General features: G+C 50.7%; 1 protein-coding gene across 6 annotated transcripts in view; it reads right to left on the minus strand.

Annotated features, from left to right (window-relative positions):
• Positions 1-23,589, minus strand: part of KALRN (kalirin RhoGEF kinase) — a 256,773-nt gene that overhangs the window by 76,330 nt on the left and 156,854 nt on the right. For 5 of the 6 annotated variants that reach the window (XM_073551939.1, XM_073551934.1, XM_073551936.1 and 2 more), the window contains 4 exons: positions 13,612-13,880; positions 12,756-12,857; positions 6,354-6,446; positions 1,874-2,010 (listed from right to left, as the gene is read on the minus strand). In XM_073551939.1, the coding sequence (XP_073408040.1) occupies positions 1,874-2,010; positions 6,354-6,446; positions 12,756-12,857; positions 13,612-13,880 (601 nt within the window). The remainder of the gene's footprint in view (positions 1-1,873; positions 2,011-6,353; positions 6,447-12,755; positions 12,858-13,611; positions 13,881-23,589) is intronic. The other variant, XM_073551935.1, reaches the window with a different exon arrangement.

Raw genomic sequence — 23,589 nt, forward strand, 5'->3', positions numbered from 1 at the left:
GGACGTGGACAGGATGTATTACTGGATCAGGACGCGGACAGGATGTGATAGTGGATCAGGACGCGGACAGGATGTATTACTGGATCAGGACGTGGACAGGATGTATTACTGGATCAGGACGCGGACAGGATGTATTACTGGATCAGGACGTGGACAGGATGTATTACTGGATCAGGACGCAGACAGGATGTGATAGTGGATCAGGACGTGGACAGGATGTATTACTGGATCAGGACGTGGACAGGATGTATTACTGGATCAGGACGCGGACAGGATGTATTACTGGATCAGGACGTGGACAGGATGTATTACTGGATCAGGACGTGGACAGGATGTGATAGTGGATCAGGACGTGGACAGGATGTATTACTGGATCAGGACGTGGACAGGATGTATTAGTGGATTGGGACGCGGACAGGATGTATTACTGGATCGGGACGCGGACAGGATGTATTACTGGATCAGGACGTGGACAGGATGTATTACTGGATCAGGACGTGGACAGGATGTATTACTGGATCAGGACGTGGGCAGGATGTATTACTGGATCAGGACGTGGACAGGATGTATTAGTGGATCAGGACGTGGACAGGATGTATTAGTGGATCAGGACGTGGACAGGATGTATTAGTGGATCAGGACGTGGACAGGATGTATTACTGGATCAGGACGCGGACAGGATGTATTAGTGGATCAGGACGCGGACAGGATGTATTAGTGGATCAGGACGCGGACAGGATGTATTACTGGATCAGGACGCGGACAGGATGTACTACTGGATCAGGACGCGGACAGGATGTACTACTGGATCAGGACGCGGACAGGATGTACTACTGGATCAGGACGCGGACAGGATGTATTACTGGATCAGGACGCGGACAGGATGTATTACTGGATCAGGACGTGGGCAGGATGTATTACTGGATCAGGACGCGGACAGGATGTACTACTGGATCAGGACGCGGACAGGATGTATTACTGGATCAGGACGTGGACAGGATGTATTACTGGATCAGGACGTGGGCAGGATGTATTACTGGATCAGGACGTGGACAGGATGTATTAGTGGATCAGGACGCGGACAGGATGTACTACTGGATCAGGACGTGGACAGGATGTACTACTGGATCAGGACGTGGACAGGATGTATTAGTGGATCAGGACGCGGACAGGATGTACTACTGGATCAGGACGCGGACAGGATGTATTACTGGATCAGGACGTGGACAGGATGTATTACTGGATCAGGACGTGGGCAGGATGTATTACTGGATCAGGACGTGGACAGGATGTATTAGTGGATCAGGACGTGGACAGGATGTATTACTGGATCAGGACGCGGACAGGATGTACTACTGGATCAGGACGTGGACAGGATGTATTAGTGGATCAGGACGCGGACAGGATGTATTAGTGGATCAGGACGCGGACAGGATGTATTACTGGATCAGGACGCGGACAGGATGTATTACTGGATCAGGACGCGGACAGGATGTATTACTGGATCAGGACGCGGACAGGATGTATTACTGGATCAGGACGCGGACAGGATGTATTACTGGATCAGGACGCGGACAGGATGTAGTACTGGATGTGATCATCATGTAAGGCTCAGGAGTGGAGCAGGATACAAGGTTACCAATATTCGTGCAGTTCTGTGCACGGCGGACGTGGCTCGGCACCCGCTCCGCACACAATGGCTCCAGTGTCTCAGCAGAGATGTTATTTTTCCCTTCATAGAATCTGCTTTGTTTCAGTGCAGAGGAATCACAACGAGACACAAGATGCAGCTGGCACAAGGCCGCGCCGCCTCCATGCAGCATCTATGTGCACATGTAGTGGAGTACAGGGGGCAGGGGAGCACAGCACTCACATTCGACCCCTCAGAGCTTTTGCTTTCTGCTCCTCCTCGTGGTTTCGTGGCACGGGTGGTGTAGACATCCCTTCATTACAGTAACCATCAGTCACAGAACTGATCTGAGGACCCCTATAGGATCCACCATCGATAGTCTATGGAGAGAAGGAGACAGAGGTCAGGACAGATCACAGACATGGCGGACATCACACCGGAGGAGGGGGCAGAATGTGAGGGGGTGGAGGAGAGGGCAACAAGCAAAAGCAGCTCTGGGGGACATCAGCAACGCACGCCCTGACAAATCACCGGCCGTCCGCACCTGCAGGAGGACTGGAAACCCCAGCACACGTATATCATACAGGTGTAGTGTAGAGGATATAGCAGAGCCGGGTCTGTATACAGGTATAGTGTAGGGGATATAGCAGTGCCGGGTCTGTATACAGATGTAGTGTAGGGGATATAGCAGAGCTGGGTCTGTATACAGGGACATAGCAGAGCCGGGTCTGTATGCAGGTATAGTGTAGGGGATATAGCAGAGCCGGGTCTGTATACAGGTGTAGTGTAGGGGATATAGCAGGGCTGGGTCTGTATACAGATGTAGTGTAGGGGATATAGCAGAGCCGGGTCTGTATACAGGTGTAGTGTAGGGGATATAGCAGAGCTGGGTCTGTATACAGATGTAGTGTAGGGGATATAGTAGAGCCGGGTCAGTATACAGATGTTGAGTAGGTGACATAGCAGAGCTGGGTCTGTATACAGGTGTAGTGTAGGGGATATAGCAGAGCTGGGTCTGTATACAGATGTAGTGTAGGGGATATAGCAGAGCCGGGTCTGTATACAGATGCAGTGTAGGAGATATAGCAGAGCCGGGTCTGTATACAGATGTAGTGTAGGGGATATAGCAGAGCCGGGTCTGTATACAGATGTAGTGTAGGGGATATAGTAGAGCCGGGTCTGTATACAGATGTTGAGTAGGTGACATAGCAGAGCTGGGTCAGTATACAGATGTAGTGTAGGGGATATAGCAGAGCCGGGTCTGTATACAGATGCAGTGTAGGAGATATAGCAGAGCCGGGTCTGTATACAGGTGTAGTGTAGGGGATATAGCAGAGCTGGGTCTGTATACAGATGCAGTGTAGGAGATATAGCAGAGCCGGGTCTGTATACAGATGTAGTGTAGGGGATATAGCAGAGCCGGGTTTGTATACAGATGCAGTGTAGGAGATATAGCAGAGCCGGGTCTGTATACAGATGTAGTGTAGGGGATATAGCAGAGCCGGGTCTGTATACAGGTGTAGTGTAGGGGATATAGCAGAGCCGGGTCTGTATACAGATGTTGAGTAGGTGACATAGCAGAGCTGGGTCAGTATACAGATGTAGTGTAGGGGATATAGCAGAGCCGGGTCTGTATACAGATGTAGTGTAGGGGACATAGCAGAGCAGTGTCTGTATACAGGGGTAGTGTAGGGGATATAGCAGAGCCGGGTCTGTATACAGATGCAGTGTAGGAGATATAGCAGAGCCGGGTCTGTATACAGATGTAGTGTAGGGGATATAGCAGAGCCGGGTCTGTATACAGGTGTAGTGTAGGGGATATAGCAGAGCCGGGTCTGTATACAGATGTAGTGTAGGGGACATAGCAGAGCAGTGTCTGTATACAGGGGTAGTGTAGGGGATATAGCAGAGCCGGGTCTGTATACAGATGCAGTGTAGGAGATATAGCAGAGCCGGGTCTGTATACAGATGTAGTGTAGGGGATATAGCAGAGCCGGGTCTGTATACAGATGTAGTGTAGGGGATATAGCAGAGCCGGGTCTGTATACAGGTGTAGTGTAGGGGATATAGCAGAGCTGGGTCTGTATACAGATGTAGTGTAGGGGATATAGCAGAGCTGGGTCTGTATACAGATGTAGTGTAGGGGATATAGCAGAGCCGGGTCTGTATACAGGTGTAGTGTAGGGGATATAGCAGAGCTGGGTCTGTATACAGATGTAGTGTAGGGGACATAGCAGAGCCGGGTCTGTATGCAGGTATAGTGTAGGGGATATAGCAGAGCCGGGTCTGTATACAGGTGTAGTGTAGGGGATATAGCAGAGCTGGGTCAGTATACAGATGTAGTGTAGAGGATATAGCAGAGCCGGGTCTGTATACAGATATAGTGTAGGGGACATAGCAGAGCCGGGTCTGTATACAGATGTAGTGTAGGGGATATAGCAGAGCCGGGTCTGTATGCAGGTATAGTGTAGGGGATATAGCAGTGCCGGGTCTGTATACAGATTTAGTGTAGGGGATATAGCAGAGCCGGGTCTGTATACAGATGTAGTGTAGGAGATATAGCAGAGCCGGGTCTGTATACAGATGTAGTGTAGGGGATATAGCAGAGCTGGGTTAGTATACAGATGTAGTGTAGGGGATATAGCAGAGCCGGGTCTGTATACAGATGTAGTGTAGGAGATATAGCAGAGCCGGGTCTGTATACAGATGTAGTGTAGGGGATATAGCAGAGCCGGGTCAGTATACAGATGTAGTGTAGGGGATATAGCAGAGCTGGGTTAGTATACAGATGTAGTGTAGGGGATATAGCAGAGACGGGTCTGTATACAGATGTAGTGTAGGGGATATAGCAGAGCCGGGTCTGTATACACATGCAGTGTAGGGGATATAGCAGAGCCGGGTCTGTATACAGGTGTAGTGTAGGGGATATAGCAGAGCTGGGTCAGTATACAGATGTAGTGTAGAGGATATAGCAGAGCCGGGTCTGTATACAGATATAGTGTAGGGGACATAGCAGAGCCGGGTCTGTATACAGATGTAGTGTAGGGGATATAGCAGAGCCGGGTCTGTATGCAGGTATAGTGTAGGGGATATAGCAGTGCCGGGTCTGTATACAGATTTAGTGTAGGGGATATAGCAGAGCCGGGTCTGTATACAGATGTAGTGTAGGAGATATAGCAGAGCCGGGTCTGTATACAGATGTAGTGTAGGGGATATAGCAGAGCTGGGTTAGTATACAGATGTAGTGTAGGGGATATAGCAGAGCCGGGTCTGTATACAGATGTAGTGTAGGAGATATAGCAGAGCCGGGTCTGTATACAGATGTAATGTAGGGGATATAGCAGAGCCGGGTCAGTATACAGATGTAGTGTAGGGGATATAGCAGAGCTGGGTTAGTATACAGATGTAGTGTAGGGGATATAGCAGAGACGGGTCTGTATACAGATGTAGTGTAGGGGATATAGCAGAGCCGGGTCTGTATACACATGCAGTGTAGGGGATATAGCAGAGCCGGGTCTGTATACAGATGTAGTGTAGGGGATATAGCAGAGCCGGGTCTGTATACAGATGTAGTGTAGGGGATATAGTAGAGCCGGGTCTGTATACAGGGGTAGAAGATATAGCAGAGCTGGGTCAGTATACAGATGTAGTGTAGGGGATATAGCAGAGCTGGGTCAGTATACAGATGTAGTGTAGGGAATATAGCAGAGCTGGGTCAGTATACAGATGTAGTGTAGGGGATATAGCAGAGCTGGGTCAGTATACAGATGTAGTGTAGGTGATATAGCAGAGCTGGGTCAGTATACAGATGTAGTGTAGAGGATATAGCAGAGCCGGCTCTGTATACAGATGTAGTGTTGGGGATATAGCAGAGCAGTGTCTGTATACAGGGGTAGTGTAGGGGATATAGCAGAGCCGGGTCTGTATACAGATGTAGTGTAGGGGATATAGCAGAGCTGGGTCAGTATACAGATGTAGTGTAGGGGATATAGCAGAGCCGGGTCTGTATACAGATGTAGTGTAGGGGATATAGCAGAGCTGGGTCAGTATACAGATATAGCGTAGGGGATATAGCAGAGCCGGGTCTGTATACAGATGCAGTGTAGGAGATATAGCAGAGCCGGGTCTGTATACAGATGTAGTGTAGGGGATATAGCAGAGCCGGGTCTGTATACAGATGTAGTGTAGGGGATATAGCAGAGCTGGGTCAGTATACAGAAATAGCGTAGGGGATATAGCAGAGCCGGGTCTGTATACAGATGCAGTGTAGGAGATATAGCAGAGCCAGGTCTGTATACAGATGTAGTGTAGGGGATATAGCAGGGCTGGGTCAGTATACAGATGTAGTGTAGGGGATATTGCAGAGCCGGGTCTGTATACAGATGTAGTGTAGGGGATATAGCAGAGCAGTGTCTGTATACAGGGGTAGTGTAGGGGATATAGCAGAGCAGTGTCTGTATACAGATGTAGTGTAGGGGATATAGCAGAGCAGTGTCTGTATACAGGGGTAGTGTAGGGGATATAGCAGAGCAGTGTCTGTATACAGATGTAGTGTAGGGGATATAGCAGAGCAGTGTCTGTATACAGATGTAGTGTAGGGGATATAGCAGAGCAGTGTCTGTATACAGGGGTAGTGTAGGGGATATAGCAGAGCAGTGTCTGTATACAGATGTAGTGTAGGGGATATAGCAGAGCTGGGTCAGTACTGCCCCTGGGCACTCACCATCTTGTTCCTGACCAGATTCTCTATGGCACTGACCAGCTCGGCGGCACTGGGGACCTCAGCAGAGCTCTGACGGGCCATAAGTAAAGAGGGCTGGAAGCCGCGGACGTGCATAAGGAAAGCGGGTTAGCAGCAGGCGGCGGGAGCAGCAGAGGTGTCAGGTGGGAGCCGCGGGGATTACAGAAAGAGAAAGCAGGAATAAGGTTAGTGAGAAGAGGTGCAGATATCCCCCAAAACAGAGACAGGCGCGCTCTGCAGCAAATCCACACAACTCCGTTATATTCCCAGAGGAAGCTGGCTAGTGAACTACAAGTCCCAGTATGCCCCACGCTGCTCCTGGCCCCAGACTCTAATCCATCATGGTGAGGGGGTCTACGGCTGCTTCATATACACAGATACCCTGTCATGTCCAATCCATTTGGCACTAGGGGTTCTGTTCCCAGATCCATTCCTTGCGGCCACTGTCTTGCCTGCCCAAATGTCCAGCGCTGCTCCACCTTCAGTCTGATGGTTCCAAATCAGAGAAATCATGCGGTAGCACCATGTGATCTATTACGCTATGTGCGCGTGCTCCATGATGCGGGTGCGTGAGCATGTGTGAGACATCTGTGCAGCCAAAACGGTGGCCGATCCCTCTGACCTTAAAACCGTTCCCCGTCACTTTAAGGCACATCATGACGGTGACGCCAGGAGACTTACAGTGAGGGGTATTGACATCATCCATTTGGGAATCAGAGGGGGTAATTATAAAAGACTTCTGGCTCAGAAAGACACTAAATGGATTGTGACCCTGGATACTATGGCCCCCAAGGGTCTACATGAGTCCCTTAGTGGTGTGGTCCTTTCCCCTTATGTCCCCTCCCAACCCTCCTTGTATCACCTCATTCCAGAAGGGTTTTGTTTTTATGTTTGTTTTTAATTCCATTATTTTATTGCTTTCTGTTCATTGTGTAGCGCCATTAATGATTCTGGAGCGGTCAGGTTTCCCTTTTGATGTTCCATCTTTCATCTCCATTCTGCAGCAGTTCTGCACGATATTACTGCGGCCGGACTCGGATGATCTCTGGAGGTGACGTCACATAATACTCCTCCTTATTGACTATTGTTGTCTTACAAATCTTTTTATTTGTGTGCTGCTATATGTCTCTTTATGTTGCTCAATGATATACATTGTTTGCATGGCCCTGTATATACCATCACACTTATTTTATTACTTGTGCGGCCATGCGCATGCGCGCTGTTTGCCCTTCGTGTCCTACATGGGGCCGGGCTCTTCATGCCTCCTGCGCATGCCTAGGCACTCATCTCCTCGCGCGTGCGCTGTGATGCTTGACGTCTTGTGCCTTGCATGTCGGGACCCGTCGGGCGCACCGCGCATGCGCCAATAGCGCCGCTTCTTATTGGTTGACTATGACCAGGTGATGGCCAAGTGACTGGTTTCCATGGCTTCTTAAGGTCCAAGCCACATTACCCCCCCCCCCATCCCCTTGAGAAAGCGGCCTGTGTCGACTCCAAACACGTGTCGCGGTTTCCTGCTACCTAGCTCTGGGCCAGTGCATACGTTCCTGGTAAGCTGTGCCCCCATCTATCCATTAAGTATTCCACTTTGGGGAAAATACTTTCGCTTATCTTCTATCCACCTCGTGGCCGTGCTTCCAATCTACTCTTCACAGCTTGTCTTGACATCAAGAGCATTGTATGTGTGTGTATATTATATATATATATATATATATATATATATATATATATATATATATATATACACATACACACACCTATATATATCAGCCCCTCTTAACCTCCAGACATTACACCATATGTGACTGATATCAGCCCCTCTTATAACGCTCCAGTACTGATATAACCTCCAGACATTACACCATATGTGACTGATATCAGCCCCTCTTATAACGCTCCAGTACTGATATAACCCCCAGACATTACACCATATGTGACGGATATCAGCCCCTCTTATAACGCTCCAGTACTGATATAACCTCCAGACATTACACCATATGTGACTGATATCAGCCCCTCTTATAATGCTCCAGTACTGATATAACCTCCAGACATTACACCATATGTGACTGATATCAGCCCCTCTTATAACGCCCAGTACTGATATAACCCCCAGACATTACACCACATGTCACTGATATCAGCCCCTCTTATAACGCTCCAGTACTGATATAACCTCCAGACATTACACCATATGTGACTGATATCAGCCCCTCTTATAACGCCCAGTACTGATATAACCCCCAGACATTACACCACATGTCACTGATATCAGCCCCTCTTATAACGCTCCAGTACTGATATAACCTCCAGACATTACACCATATGTGACTGATATCAGCCCCTCTTATAACGCCCAGTACTGATATAACCCCCAGACATTACACCACATGTCACTGATATCAGCCCCTCTTATAACGCTCCAGTACTGATATAACCCCCAGACATTACACCACATGTCACTGATATCAGCCCCTCTTATAACACTCCAGTACTGATATAACCTCCAGACATTACACCATATGTGACTGATATCAGCCCCTCTTATAACGCTCCAGTACTGATATAACCTCCAGACATTACACCATATGTGACTGATATCAGCCCCTCTTATAACGCCCAGTACTGATATAACCCCCAGACATTACACCACATGTCACTGATATCAGCCCCTCTTATAACGCTCCAGTACTGATATAACCTCCAGACATTACACCATATGTGACTGATATTAGCCCCTCTTATAACGCTCCAGTACTGATATAACCCCCAGACATTACACCATATGTGACTGATATCAGCCCCTCTTATAACGCTCCAGTACTGATATAACCCCCAGACATTACACCATATGTGACTGATATCAGCCCCTCTTATAACGCTCCAGTACTGATATAACCCCCAGACATTACACCATATGTGACTGATATCAGCCCCTCTTATAACGCTCCAGTACTGATATAACCCCCAGACATTACACCATATGTCACTGATATCAGCCCCTCTTCTAACGCTCCACTACTGATATAACCCCCAGACATTACACCATATGTGACTGATATCAGCCCCTCTTATAACGCTCCAGTGCTGATATAACCTCCAGACATTACACCATATGTGACTGATATCAGCCCCTCTTATAACGCTCCAGTACTGATATAACCTCCAGACATTACACCATATATGACTGATATCAGCCCCTCTTATAACGCTCCAGTACTGATATAACCCCCAGACATTACACCATATGTGACTGATATCAGCCTCTTATAACGCTCCAGTACTGATATAACCTCCAGACATTACACCATATGTGACTGATATCAGCCCCTCTGATAACGCTCCAGTACTGATATAACCTCCAGACATTACATCATATGTGACTGATAACAGCCCCTCTTATAACGCTCCAGTACTGATATAACCTCCAGACATTACACCATATGTGACTGATATCAGCCCCTCTTCTAACGCTCCAGTACTGATATAACCTCCAGACATTACACCATATGTGACTGATATCAGCCCCTCTTATAACGCTCCAGTACTGATATAACCCCCAGACATTACACCATATGTGACTGATATCAGCCTCTTTTATAACGCTCCAGTACTGATATAACCCCCAGACATTACACCATATGTGACTGATATCAGCCCCTCTTATAACGCTCCAGTACTGATATAACCTCCAGACATTACATCATATGTGACTGATAACAGCCCCTCTTATAACGCTCCAGTACTGATATAACCTCCAGACATTACACCATATGTGACTGATATCAGCCCCTCTTCTAACGCTCCAGTACTGATATAACCTCCAGACATTACACCATATATGACTGATATCAGCCCCTCTTATAACGCTCCAGTACTGATATAACCCCCAGACATTACACCATATGTGACTGATACCAGCCTCTTATAACGCTCCAGTACTGATATAACCTCCAGACATTACACCATATGTGACTGATATCAGCCCCTCTTATAACGCTCCAGTACTGATATAACCTCCAGACATTACATCATATGTGACTGATAACAGCCCCTCTTATAACGCTCCAGTACTGATATAACCTCCAGACATTACACCATATGTGACTGATATCAGCCCCTCTTCTAACGCTCCAGTACTGATATAACCTCCAGACATTACACCATATATGACTGATATCAGCCCCTCTTATAACGCTCCAGTACTGATATAACCCCCAGACATTACACCATATGTGACTGATATCAGCCTCTCTTATAACGCTCCAGTACTGATATAACCCCCAGACATTACACCATATGTGACTGATATCAGCCCCTCTTATAACGCTCCAGTACTGATATAACCTCCAGACATTACACAATATGTGACTGATATCAGCCCCTTATAACGCTCCAGTATTGATATAACCCCCCAGACATTACATCATGTGACTGATATCAGCCCCTCTTATAACGCTCCAGTACTGATATAACCTCCAGACATTACACAATATGTGACTGATATCAGCCCCTTATAACGCTCCAGTATTGATATAACCCCCCAGACATTACATCATGTGACTATTATCAGGGCAGAATGGTGAGTGCAGCTCTGGAGGTGATTGGAGGATAAGACACGATGTACAGCGAAAGTATTCAGACCCCTTTACATTTTTCACTCTTTGTTTCATTGCAGCCATTTGGTAAATTCAATAAAGTTGCTTTTTCCCCATTACTGTACACTCTGCTCCCCATCTGGACTGAAAGAAAACAGAAATGTAGAAATTTTTGCAATTTTATTAAAAAATAAAAACCAAACTATCACATGGTCATAAGTATTCAGCCCCTTTGCTCAGTATTGAGTAGACGCACCTTTTGAGCTAGTACAGCCATGAGTCTTCTTGGGAATGACGTTCTTCACCCCTGGATTTGGGGATCCTTGGCCATTCTTCCTTGCAGATCCTCTCCAGTTGGATGGTGAACGTTGGTGGACAGCCGTTTTCAGGTCTCTCCAGAGATGCTCCGTTGGGTTTAGGTCAGGGCTCTGGCTGGGCCAGTCAGGAATGGTCACAGAGTTGTCCTGAAGCCACTCCTTTGTTATTTTAGCTGTGTGATTAGGACCATTGTCTTGTTGGAAGGTGAACCTTCGGCCAAGTCTGAGGTCCAGAGCACTCTGGAAGAGGTTTTCATCCAGGATATCTCTGTACTTGGCCACATTCATGTTTTCTTCAATGGCAACCAGTCGTCCTGTCCCTGCAGCTGAAAAACACCCCCATAGCATGATGCTGCCACCACCATGTTTCACTGTTGGGATTGTATTGGGCAGGTGATGAGCAGTGCCTGGTTTTCTCCACACATACTGCTTAGAATTATCACCAAAAAGTTCTATCTTCGTCTCATCAGACCAGAGAATCTTATTTCTCATAGTGCTTCATGTGTTTTGTAGCAAACGCTATGCCGTCTTTCATATGTCTGGCACTGAGGAGAGGCTTCCGTCGGGTCACTCTGCCATAAAGGCCCGACTTTCTTCCATCTCCCTACTGCATCTGTGGAGCTCAGCCACAGTGATCTTGGGGTTCCTCTTTACCTCTCTCACCAAGGATCTTCTCGCACGATTGCTCAGTTTGGCTGGATGGTCAGGTCTAGGAAGACTTCTGGTGGTCCCAAACTTCTTCCATTTAAGGATTATGGAGGCCATTGTGCTCTTAGGAACCTTTAGTACTGCAGACATTCTTTTGTAACCTTGGCCAGATCTGTGCCTTGCCACAATTCTGTCTCTGAGCTCCTTGGCCGGTTCTTTTGGCCTCATGATTCTCATTTGGTCTGACATGCACTGTGAGCTGTGAGGTCTTATATAGACAGGTGTGCGCCTTTACCAATCAAGTCCTATCAGTGTAATTACACACAGCTGGACTCCAATGAAGGAGTAGAACCATCTCAAGGAGGATCACAAGGAAATGGACCACATGTGACTTACATATGAGTGTTTGAGCAAAGGGGCTGAATACTTTTGACCATAGAATATTTCAGTTTTTCTTTTTTAATAAATTTGCAAAAATTTCTACATTTCTGCTTTTTTTCAGTCAAGATGGGGTGCAGAGTGCACATTAATGAGAAAAAAAAGGAACTTTTTGAATTTACCAAATAGCTGCAATTAAACAAAGAGTGAAAAATGTAAAGGGGTCTGAATACTTTCCATATCCACTGTAACAGCAGAATAGTGAGTGCAGCTCTGGAGGTGAGTGAGAACATAAGACATGATGTAACGGCAGAAGAGGAGTAAAGCAGTGGATTGATTCGCCACCCAGCACATCAGCCCCTCATTACTTCGGCATCGTAGACATGATCTGACGCCCCCTCCCAGTACAGGATGTGTCCAATGCTCCCTGGGAATTTTGGTACCTTGTCATCAGGCACTGGTTCATTATCAAAGATCTTCATTGGTGGGGGAAGCGGAGTGTGGGAATCGTCGTCGGCCTCCTCGTCCCATCCTCTCTTACACTTCTGGAAAACAGAAAAATACATTGACACCTTGCGGAGGACGGCTGTGCACTACGGAGACTAAAGAGGCCGCCATCAGTCAGAACGTCCATCTACTACTGTAGGGCAACTGCAACCAGACTACATTATAAACGATGCCAGAAAGCTGCACTCCCTGAGCTACGGACGCATCCTTATTTAGGGTGGAGTAGCCTTTAATCAGATCTCATTGTGCGGGATTCTGACAACCACATATAACCACATCATGCGGGGCCCTGACAACCTGGGCGGTGAATGCAATGTTTGGAGGGCTCAAGGAGACCAATATCACGGCTCGAGCCCCTCTGGGAGGCCCGCCACGGCTCGGGCCCCTCTGGGACGTCCGCCACGGCTCGGGCCCCTCTGGGACGCCCGCCACGGCTCGGGCCCCTCTGGGAGGCCCGCCACGGCTCGGGCCCCTCTGGGAGGCCCGCCACGGCTCGGGCCCCTCTGGGAGGCCCGCCACGGCTCGGGCCCCTCTGGGACGCCCGCCACGGCTCGGGCCCCTCTGGGACGCCCGCCACGGCTCGGGCCCCTCTGGGACGCCCGCCACGGCTCGGGCCCCTCTGGGACGCCCGCCACGGCTCGGGCCCCTCTGGGACGCCCGCCACGGCTCGGGCCCCTCTGGGAGGCTGGCTTGGGCTGTGCCCCTCTGGGAGGCTGGCTTGGGCTGTGCCCCTCTGGGACGCCCGCCACGACTCGTGCCTCTCTGGGAGGCCCACCACGGGCTGTGTCCCACCTCGTCGGCGCTGTCTCCCTGCGGTGTGGTGTCGTCATTGGCTCGGGGGGAGCCCAGGTTCCCGGCTCGTTTCTTCTGCTTCTTGATGTTGCTCTCGGCTTTGCCGCTGTTCAGACGCCGCACCGGACTCGTCAGCCACTTCTTCAGCGTGTTCGTGGAGCGCTTAGGCCCCGGCGAGCTCTGGATTGAATTCAGCGATGTCTGTGGCTGTAAATTGGCCACAGAGTCGGATTTGCCGCCATTTTCTCCCCCGGTGACAGAAAAAGCATCTGCAAAAAAAGGCCAAAAAACCCATGAAGGTCAGACGAGGCGGTGAACGAGAGACGCGTCCCCCGCAAAACACGAGGAATGTTATAACTCTGCAGTATTATCTGTCATTACAGCGCCGCAGCACACGACTCCTGACAACTATTATCCCAGGTGTCAGACTCCACCTGTAGGTAAAGGGAGCGGTGCATCATGGGAGACGCGGCGTCCACTCGGCACTGGGTGATATTTACACACGGGTGGATACAGGGGTGACCCCTGATAAGAAGCTCAACGCTTGGCGCTGCCCAGGGGGCAAAGAATGAGGTCACAGCAAATCGATCTCTGCAAACATTAACCCTTCACCAGCCGAGCTCTGGCCTGTGCCGCTGCCTGGTTATTATGACTCCGCCACAGACCACAGCAGTATACAGGGGAATACGTGCAGCAGACAGCGATATACAGGGGGATACATGCAGCAGTATATAGGGGGACACGTGCAGCAGACAGTGGTGTACAGGGGGATACGTGCGGAAGACGGCGGTGTACAGGGGGATACATGCGGCAGTATATAGGGGGATACATGCAGCAGAAGGCGGTGTACAGGGGGATACATGCGGCAGTATATAGGGGGATACATGCAGCAGAAGGCAGTATACGGGGGACACATGCAGCAGTCAGTGGTGTACAGGGGGATACGTGCGGCAGACAGTGGTGTACAGGGGGATACATGCGGAAGACGGCGGTGTACAGGGGGATACATGCGGCAGTATATAGGGGGATACATGCAGCAGAAGGCGGTGTACAGGGGGATACATGCGGCAGTATATAGGGGGATACATGCAGCAGAAGGCAGTATACGGGGGACACATGCAGCAGTCAGTGGTGTACAGGGGGATACGTGCGGCAGACAGTGGTGTACAGGGGGATACATGCGGCAGTCAGTGGTGTACAGGGGGATACATGCGGCAGTATATAGGGGGATACATGCAGCAGAAGGCAGTATATAGGGGGATACATGCAGCAGAAGGCAGTATACGGGGGACACATGCAGCAGTCAGTGGTGTACAGGGGGATACATGCGGCAGACGGCAGTGTACAGGGGGATACATGCAGCAGACAGCGGTATACAGGAGGATACATGCAGCAGTATATAGGGGGATACATGCAGCAGTATATAGGGGGATACATGCGACAGTCAGTGGTGTACAGGGGGATACATGCGGCAGACGGCAGTGTACAGGGGGATACATGCGGCAGACGGCAGTGTACAGGGGGATACATGCGGCAGACGGCAGTATACGGGGGACACATGCGGTAGTCAGTGGTGTACAGGGGGATACATGCGTCAGATGGCGGTATACAGGCGGCAGTATATAGGGGGATACATGAGACAGTCAGTGGTGTACAGGGGGAAACATGCGGCATACGGCGGTGTACAGGGGGATACATGCGGCATACGGCAGTATACGGGGGACACATGCGGCAGTCAGTGGTGTACAGGGGGATACATGCGGCATACGGCAGTATACGGGGGACACATGCGGCAGACAGTGGTGTACAGGGGGATACATGCGGCATACGGCAGTATACGGGGGACACATGCGGCAGTCAGTGGTGTACAGGGGGATACATGCGGCAGACAGTGGTGTACAGGGGGATACATGCGGCAGACGGCGGTGTACAGGGGGATACATGCAGCAGACGGCAGTGTACAGGGGGATACATGCAGCAGACGGCAGTGTACAGCGGGATACATGCGGCAGACGGCGGTGTACAGGGGGATACACGCAGCAGACGGCAGTGTACAGGGGGATACATGCAGCAGACGGCAGTGTACAGGGGGATACATGCGGCAGACGGCGGTGTACAGGGGGATACATGCGGCAGTCGGTGGTGTACAGGGGGATACATGCGGCAGGCAGTGGTGTACAGGGGGATACATGCGGCAGGCGGTGGTGTACAGGGGGATACATGCGGCAGACGGCGGTGTACAGGGGGATACATGCGGCAGACGGCGGTGTACAGGGGGATACATGCGGCAGACGGCGGTGTACAGGGGGATACATGCGGCAGACGGTGGTGTACAGGGGGATACATGCGGCAGACAGTGGTGTACAGGGGGATACATGCGGCAGACAGGGGTGTACAGGGGGATACATGCGGCAGACAGCGGTGTACAGGGGGATACATGCGGCAGACAGTGGTGTACAGGGGGATACATGCGGCAGACAGTGGTGTACAGGGGGATACATGCTGCACACGGCAGTATACAGGGGGATACATGCGGCAGTCAGTGGTGTACAGGGGGATACATGCGGCAGACAGTGGTGTACAGGGGGATACATGCGGCAGACAGCGGTGTACAGGGGGATACATGCGGCAGACAGTGGTGTACAGGGGGATACATGCGGCAGACAGTGGTGTACAGGGGGATACATGCGGCAGTCAGTGGTGTACAGGGGGATACATGCGGCAGTCAGTGGTGTACAGGGGGATACATGCGGCAGACAGTGGTGTACAGGAGGATACATGCGGCAGTCAGTGGTGTACAGGGGGATACATGCGGCAGACGGCGGTGTACAGGAGGATACATGCGGCAGTCAGTGGTGTACAGGGGGATACATGCGGCAGTCAGTGGTGTACAGGGGGATACATGCGGCAGACGGCGGTGTACAGGAGGATACATGCGGCAGTCAGTGGTGTACAGGGGGATACATTCGGCAGACTGTGGTGTACAGGGGGATACATGCGGCAGTCAGTGGTGTACAGGGGGATACATGCGGCAGACAGTGGTGTACAGGGGGATACATGCGGCAGACAGTGGTGTACAGGGGGATACATGCGGCAGACAGTGGTGTACAGGGGGATACATGCTGCACACGGCAGTATACAGGGGGACACATGCGGCAGTCAGTGGCGTCATGTGTGTGTAGTGCACGTATAGAGGGGATGACACTGGTGAGCAGACTGCATATACCTACAGGCGACATATCGGCTGTACATACACATCTAGAACAAACTCTTGTGTGGTTTTTGGTTCCTTTATACATTACATTGGCTGAACCCACTGATACTGACAGGTGCAATCAACATAGGTATGGGAGACCAGGACAGCTGATTGTCGGAGGCGTTAAGGATCCAGCGTGGTGTCTGATTTCGGATCACTGGAGATAAGCTGACAGCAGACATGTCGCCCCCGTGTATGGGACAGTCTGATGATGCTGCAGGAGCAACAATCGGTTCAGCCGACAGTCATCCCATGTTCGAGGGGCTTAATATGACTCCTCTCCCCCGGTGACTGCAACCTCGAGTACATGCAGCGAGGTACTACACAGTAAAGCCCCGTTCACACTGCACGGATATCGGGAGGACTCCTGGAATAATCTAGGGTATTGTGCAGCGCTAGTTGCTCTGCCAGAGCCTCCTCAGAGGCCGGGGTAAGGGGAGCATGTGAGTAGAGGAGGCCATTGCGCAGAGTCCCTGGAGGGAAGGCAAATAAGGGACAGTGACCTGTGGAGCCTAGGAGAAAGGGCGCCCTGTCCTTCCAGCCATACAGTGAGAGGCCAGGCAGGGAGGTCGGGCAGAGAGGCCGGGGAGACCGCACACCAAGGGGATTTACTGGACTTCTACATCATAGGCTGTTACAGCAGCTCAGCTCACAGCACCCTCATCACAGGTTTACAATCTTCTAGACTTTGTGTAAGATCTCTGCTTGCTGTCAGTGAATGGGAACAATGGAGCCGCATTAGGGCAGTGAACAGGACATGTATCAGTGCAGACCTGGACCCCACACTGAGATTGGTGAGAAGCTGGCGCCCACCATCCCTTAGAAGTTCTAGGACCCAGATGGTCCCCGCCTGCCTCGCCCTTGTTCATGGCTACTAGGAAAGATGTGTGACTACTAGGGGCACCGCGGCTCCGCAGCCGGCTCCACAGGACGGGGAAGATTCATCCCAGGTGACGGCAGCGCAATGATCCGCAATGACATTAATAGGGGATGACAGCGACTTTACAGCAGGAAGGAGATTAGACATTCATCATCCAACACTGCTGACAGCGCCCTCATGACAGGCTTAGATACAGCAGCTCAGCACAGGCTCAGATACAGCAGCTCAGCACCCTCATCACAGGCTCAGATACAGCAGCTTAGCACCCAAATCACAGGCTCAGATACAGCAGCTCAGCACCCTCATCACAGGCTCAGATACAGCAGCTCAGCACCCTCATCACAGGCTCAGATACAGCAGCTTAGCACCCAAATCACAGGCTCAGATACAGCAGCTCAGCACCCTCATCACAGGCTTTGATACAGCAGCTCAGCTCACAGCGCCCTCATCACAGGCTCAGATACAGCAGCTCAGCACACAGCGCCCTCATCACAGGCTCAGATACAGCAGCTCAGCACCCAAATCACAGGCTCAGATACAGCAGCTTAGCACCCAAATCACAGGCTCAGATACAGCAGCTTAGTACCCTCAGCACAGGCTCAGATACAGCAGCTCAGCACCCTCATCACAGGCTCAGATACAGCAGCTCAGCACCCTCATCACAGGCTTAGATACAGCAGCTCAGCACACAGCGCCCTCATAGGCTCAGATACAGCAGCTCAGCACACAGCACCCTCATCACAGGCTCAGATACAGCAGCTCAGCACCCTCATCACAGGCTCAGTTACAGCAGCTCAGCACCCTCATCACAGGCTCAGATACAGCAGCTTAGCACCCAAATCACAGGCTCAGATACAGCAGCTCAGCACCCTCATCACAGGCTCAGATACAGCAGCTCAGCACCCTCATCATAGGCTCAGATACAGCAGCTCAGTACCCTCATCACAGGCTCAGATACAGCAGCTCAGCACCCTCATCATAGGCTCAGATACAGCAGCTCAGTACCCTCATCACAGGCTTTGATACAGCAGCTCAGCACACAGCGCCCTCATCATAGGCTGTTACAGCAGCTCAGCTCACAGCGCCCTCATCACAGGCTCGGATAACGCAGCTCATCACCCTCATCACAGGCTCAGATACAGCAGCTCAGCACATAGCGCCCTCATCACAGGCTCAGATACAACAGCTCAGCACCCTTATCACAGGCTCAGATACAGCAGCTCAGCAACCTCATCACAGGCTCAGATACAGCAGCTCAGCACCCTCATCATAGGCTCAGATACAGCAGCTCAGCAACCTCATCACAGGCTCAGATACAGCAGCTCAGCACCCTCATCACAGGCTCAGATAAAGCAGCTCAGCACCCTCATCATAGGCTCAGATACAGCAGCTCAGTACCCTCATCACAGGCTCAGATACAGCAGCTCAGCACCCTCATCATAGGCTCAGATACAGCAGCTCAGTACCCTCATCACAGGCTTTGATACAGCAGCTCAGCACACAGCGCCCTCATCATAGGCTGTTACAGCAGCTCAGCTCACAGCGCCCTCATCACAGGCTCGGATAACGCATCTCATCACCCTCATCACAGGCTCAGATACAGCAGCTCAGCACATAGCGCCCTCATCACAGGCTCAGATACAACAGCTCAGCACCCTTATCACAGGCTCAGATACAGCAGCTCAGCAACCTCATCACAGGCTCAGATACAGCAGCTCAGCACCCTCATCATAGGCTCAGATACAGCAGCTCAGCAACCTCATCACAGGCTCAGATACAGCAGCTCAGCACCCTCATCATAGGCTCAGATACAGCAGCTCAGCAACCTCATCACAGGCTCAGATACAGCAGCTCAGCACCCTCATCACAGGCTCAGATAAAGCAGCTCAGCACACAGCACCCTCATCATAGGCTCAAATACAGCAGCTCAGCTCACAGCGCCCTTATCACAGGCTCAGATACAGCAGCTCAGCACCCTCATCATAGGCTCAGATACAGCAGCTCAGCAACCTCATCACAGGCTCAGATACAGCAGCTCAGCACCCTCATCATAGGCTCAGATACAGCAGCTCAGCAACCTCATCACAGGCTCAGATAAAGCAGCTCAGCACACAGCACCCTCATCATAGGCTCAAATACAGCAGCTCAGCTCACAGCGCCCTTATCACAGGCTCAGATACAGCAGCTCAGCACACAGCACCCTCATCATAGGCTCAGATACAGCAGCTCAGCACACATCGCCCTCACCAGAGGCTCAGATACAGCAGCTTAGCACAGCGCCCTCATCATAGGCTCAGATACAGCAGCTCAGCACCCTCATCACAGGATTAGATACAGCAGCTCAGCACACATCGCCCTCATGACAGGCTTAGATACAGCAGCTCAGCACACATCGCCCTCATCACAGGCTCAAATACAGCAGCTCAGCACATAGCGCCCTCATCACAGGCTCAGATACAACAGCTCAGCACCCTTATCACAAGCTCAGATACAGAAGCTCAGCACACTCATCATAGGCTCAGATACAGCAGCTCAGCACACAGCACCCTCATCACAGGCTCAGATACAGCAGCTCAGCACATAGCGCCCTCATCACAGGCTCAGATACAACAGCTCAGCACCCTTATCACAAGCTCAGATACAGAAGCTCAGCACACTCATCATAGGCTCAGATACAGCAGCTCAGCACACAGCACCCTCATCACAGGCTCAGATACAGCAGCTTAGCACAGCGTCCTCTTAACAGGCTTAGATACAGCAGCTCAGCACACATCGTCCTCATCACAGGCTTAGATACAGCTGCTCAGCACACAGCGCCCTCACCAGAGGCTCAGATACAGCAGCTCAGTATACAGCACCCTCATTACAGGCTCAGATACAGCAGTTCAGCACCCTCATCATAGGCTCAGATACAGCAGCTCAGCACACAGCGCCCTCATCACAAACTTAGATACAGCAGCCCAGCACACAGAACCCTCATCACAGGCTTAGATACAGCAGCTCAGCACACATCTCCCCCATCACAGGCTTAGATACAGCAGCTCAGCACACAGCGCCCTCACCAGAGGCTCAGATACAGCAGCTCAGCATACAGCACCCTCATTACAGGCTCAGATACAGCAGCTCAGCACCCTCATCATAGGCACAGATACAGCAGCTCAGCTCACAGCGCCATCACAGGCTCAGATACAGCAGCTCAGCACACAGCGCCCTCATCACAGGCTCAGATACAGCAGCTCACAGCGCCATCACAGGCTCAGATACAGGAGCTCAGCACCCTCATCATAGCTCAGATACAGCAGCTCAGCTCACAGCGCCCTCATCACAGGCTCAGATACAGCAGCTCAGCTCAAAGCACCCTCATCATAGGCTCAGATACAGCAGATCAGCTCACAGCTCCCTCATCACAGACTCAGATACAGCAGCTCAGCACACAACACCCTCATCGTAGGCTCAGATACAGCAGCTAAGCACACAGCGCCCTCATCACAGGCTTAGATACAGCAGCTCAGCACACATCGCCCTCAAGACAGGCTTAGATACAGCAGCTCAGCACACATCACCCTCATCATAGGCTCAGATACAGCTGCTCAGCACACAACACCCTCATCATAGGCTCAGATACAGCAGCTCAGCTCACAGTATCACATCATAGGCTTAGATATAGCAGCTCAGCTCACAGCGTCCTCATCATAGGCTCAGATACAGCAGCTCAGCTAACAGTATCACATCTTAGGTATAGCAGCTCAGCACACAGCGCCCTCATCATAGGCTCAGATACAGCAGCTCAGCACCCTCATCATAGGCTCAGATACAGCAGCTCAGCACACAGCACCCTCATCATAGGCTAAGATACAGAAGCTCAGCACACAGCGCCCTCATCATAGGCTCAGATACAGCAGCTCAGCACACATCATCACTTTATAAGCTCAGATACAGCAGCTCAACACACATCGCCCTCAAGACAGGCTTAGATACAGCAGCTCAGCACACATCGCCCTCATCATAGGCTCAGATACAGCAGCTCAGCACACAGCGCCCTCATCATAGGCTCAGATACAGCAGCTCAGAACACAGCATCACATCATAGGCTCAGATACAGCAGCTCAGCACACAGCGCCCTCATCATAGGCTCAGATACAGCAGCTCAGCACACAGCCTCACATCATAAGCTTAGATACAGCAGCTCAGCTCACAGCGCCCTCATCATAGGCTTAGATACAGCAACTCAGCACACAGCATCACATAATAGGCTTAGATACAGCAGCTCAGCTCACAGCGCCCTCATCATAGGCTCAGATACAGCAACTCAGCCCAACATCACATCATAGGCTTAGATACAACAGCTCAGCTCACAGCGCCTTCATCATAGGCTCAGATACTGCAGGTCAGCTCACAGCGCCCTCATAAGCTCAGATAAAGCAGCTCAGCACACAGCATCACATCTAGGGTTCAGATACAGCAGCTCAGCTCACAGCGCCCTCATCATAGGCTCAGATACAGCAGCTCAGCACACAACACCCTCATCATAGGCTTAGATACAGCAGCTCAGCTCACAGTATCACATCATAGGCTCAGATACAGCAACTCAGCACCCTCATCATAGGCTCAGATACAGCAGCTCCGCACACAGCATCACATCATAGGCTCAGATACAGCAGCTCAGCACACAGCGCCCTCATCATAGGCTCAGATACAGCAGCTCAGCACACAGCGCCCTCATCATAGGCTCAGATACAGCAGCTCAGCACACAGCATCACAGGACAGGATTAGGTACACAGCTCTGCAGACAGCTTCACAGATGATGGGATGAGGTACAGCAAATATTACACACCTGATGGTATGAGATACAGCAGGTAGTATCACACCTGATGGGATGAGATACAGCAGGTAGTATCACACCTGATGGGATGAGATACAGCAGGTAGTATCACACCTGATGGGATGAGATACAGCAGGTAGTATCACACATGATGGGATGAGATACAGCAGGTAGTATCACACTTGATGGGATGAGATACAGAAAGTAATCTCACACACGATGGGATGAGATACAGCAGGTAGTATCACACCTGATGGGATGAGATACGCTGTCATGTTGAGGCTGATGAGATTTCCTACTCCCATCATATTGAGCAGGTGACACATTATGACCCCCTTTCCCGCGTACAGCGTGATCTTCAGGTGACATGAGTGGATCTCCGCCGTGAACTGGAGGATCTCGGAGTGCTTTCTGCTTCATATTAACCCTCAGAGTGCCAGAGGGATGGGGGGCGGCCTGTCACAGGTGCAGATACTGCCATCCTTCTGTAAGGTTGTGTGGACATGGAGTTTTCTGAAGCTATTCATGGAGCGCTCCGGGCTCCTTTCAGTGGAGTTGCTCCAGCAGTCGCTTCATAGATTGGAGCTGCACTCTCTGCCCACCTGACAATACTCAGAAGAGCGAACACAAGGGTGGCAGGTGATTTAACGCCCTGCAGCGTGATCTAACGCCCGGTAGTGTGATCTAACGCCCTGCAGCGTGATCTAACGCCCGGTAGTGTGATCTAACGCCCGGTAGTGTAATATAATTTACTGTAGTGTAATATAATGTACTGTACTGTGATATAACAGGTAATATACTAGTGTAATATAATAATAATAATAATAATAATAAATGTTATTTTTATAGCGCCGACATATTCCGCAGCACTTTACATTTCAGAGGGGACTTGTACAGACAATAGACATTACAGCATAACAATAATCACATAGATCATAACAGATACCAAGAGGAGTGAGGGCCCTGCTCGCAAGCTTACAGTCTATGAGGAAAGAGGGAGACACGAAAGGTGGGTGGTA

The sequence above is a fragment of the Dendrobates tinctorius genome, unplaced genomic scaffold (genome assembly GCF_039654945.1).
Source record: "Dendrobates tinctorius isolate UK_male_01 unplaced genomic scaffold, ASM3965494v1 ptg000182l, whole genome shotgun sequence".
NCBI classification, from domain to species: domain Eukaryota; kingdom Metazoa; phylum Chordata; class Amphibia; order Anura; family Dendrobatidae; genus Dendrobates; species Dendrobates tinctorius.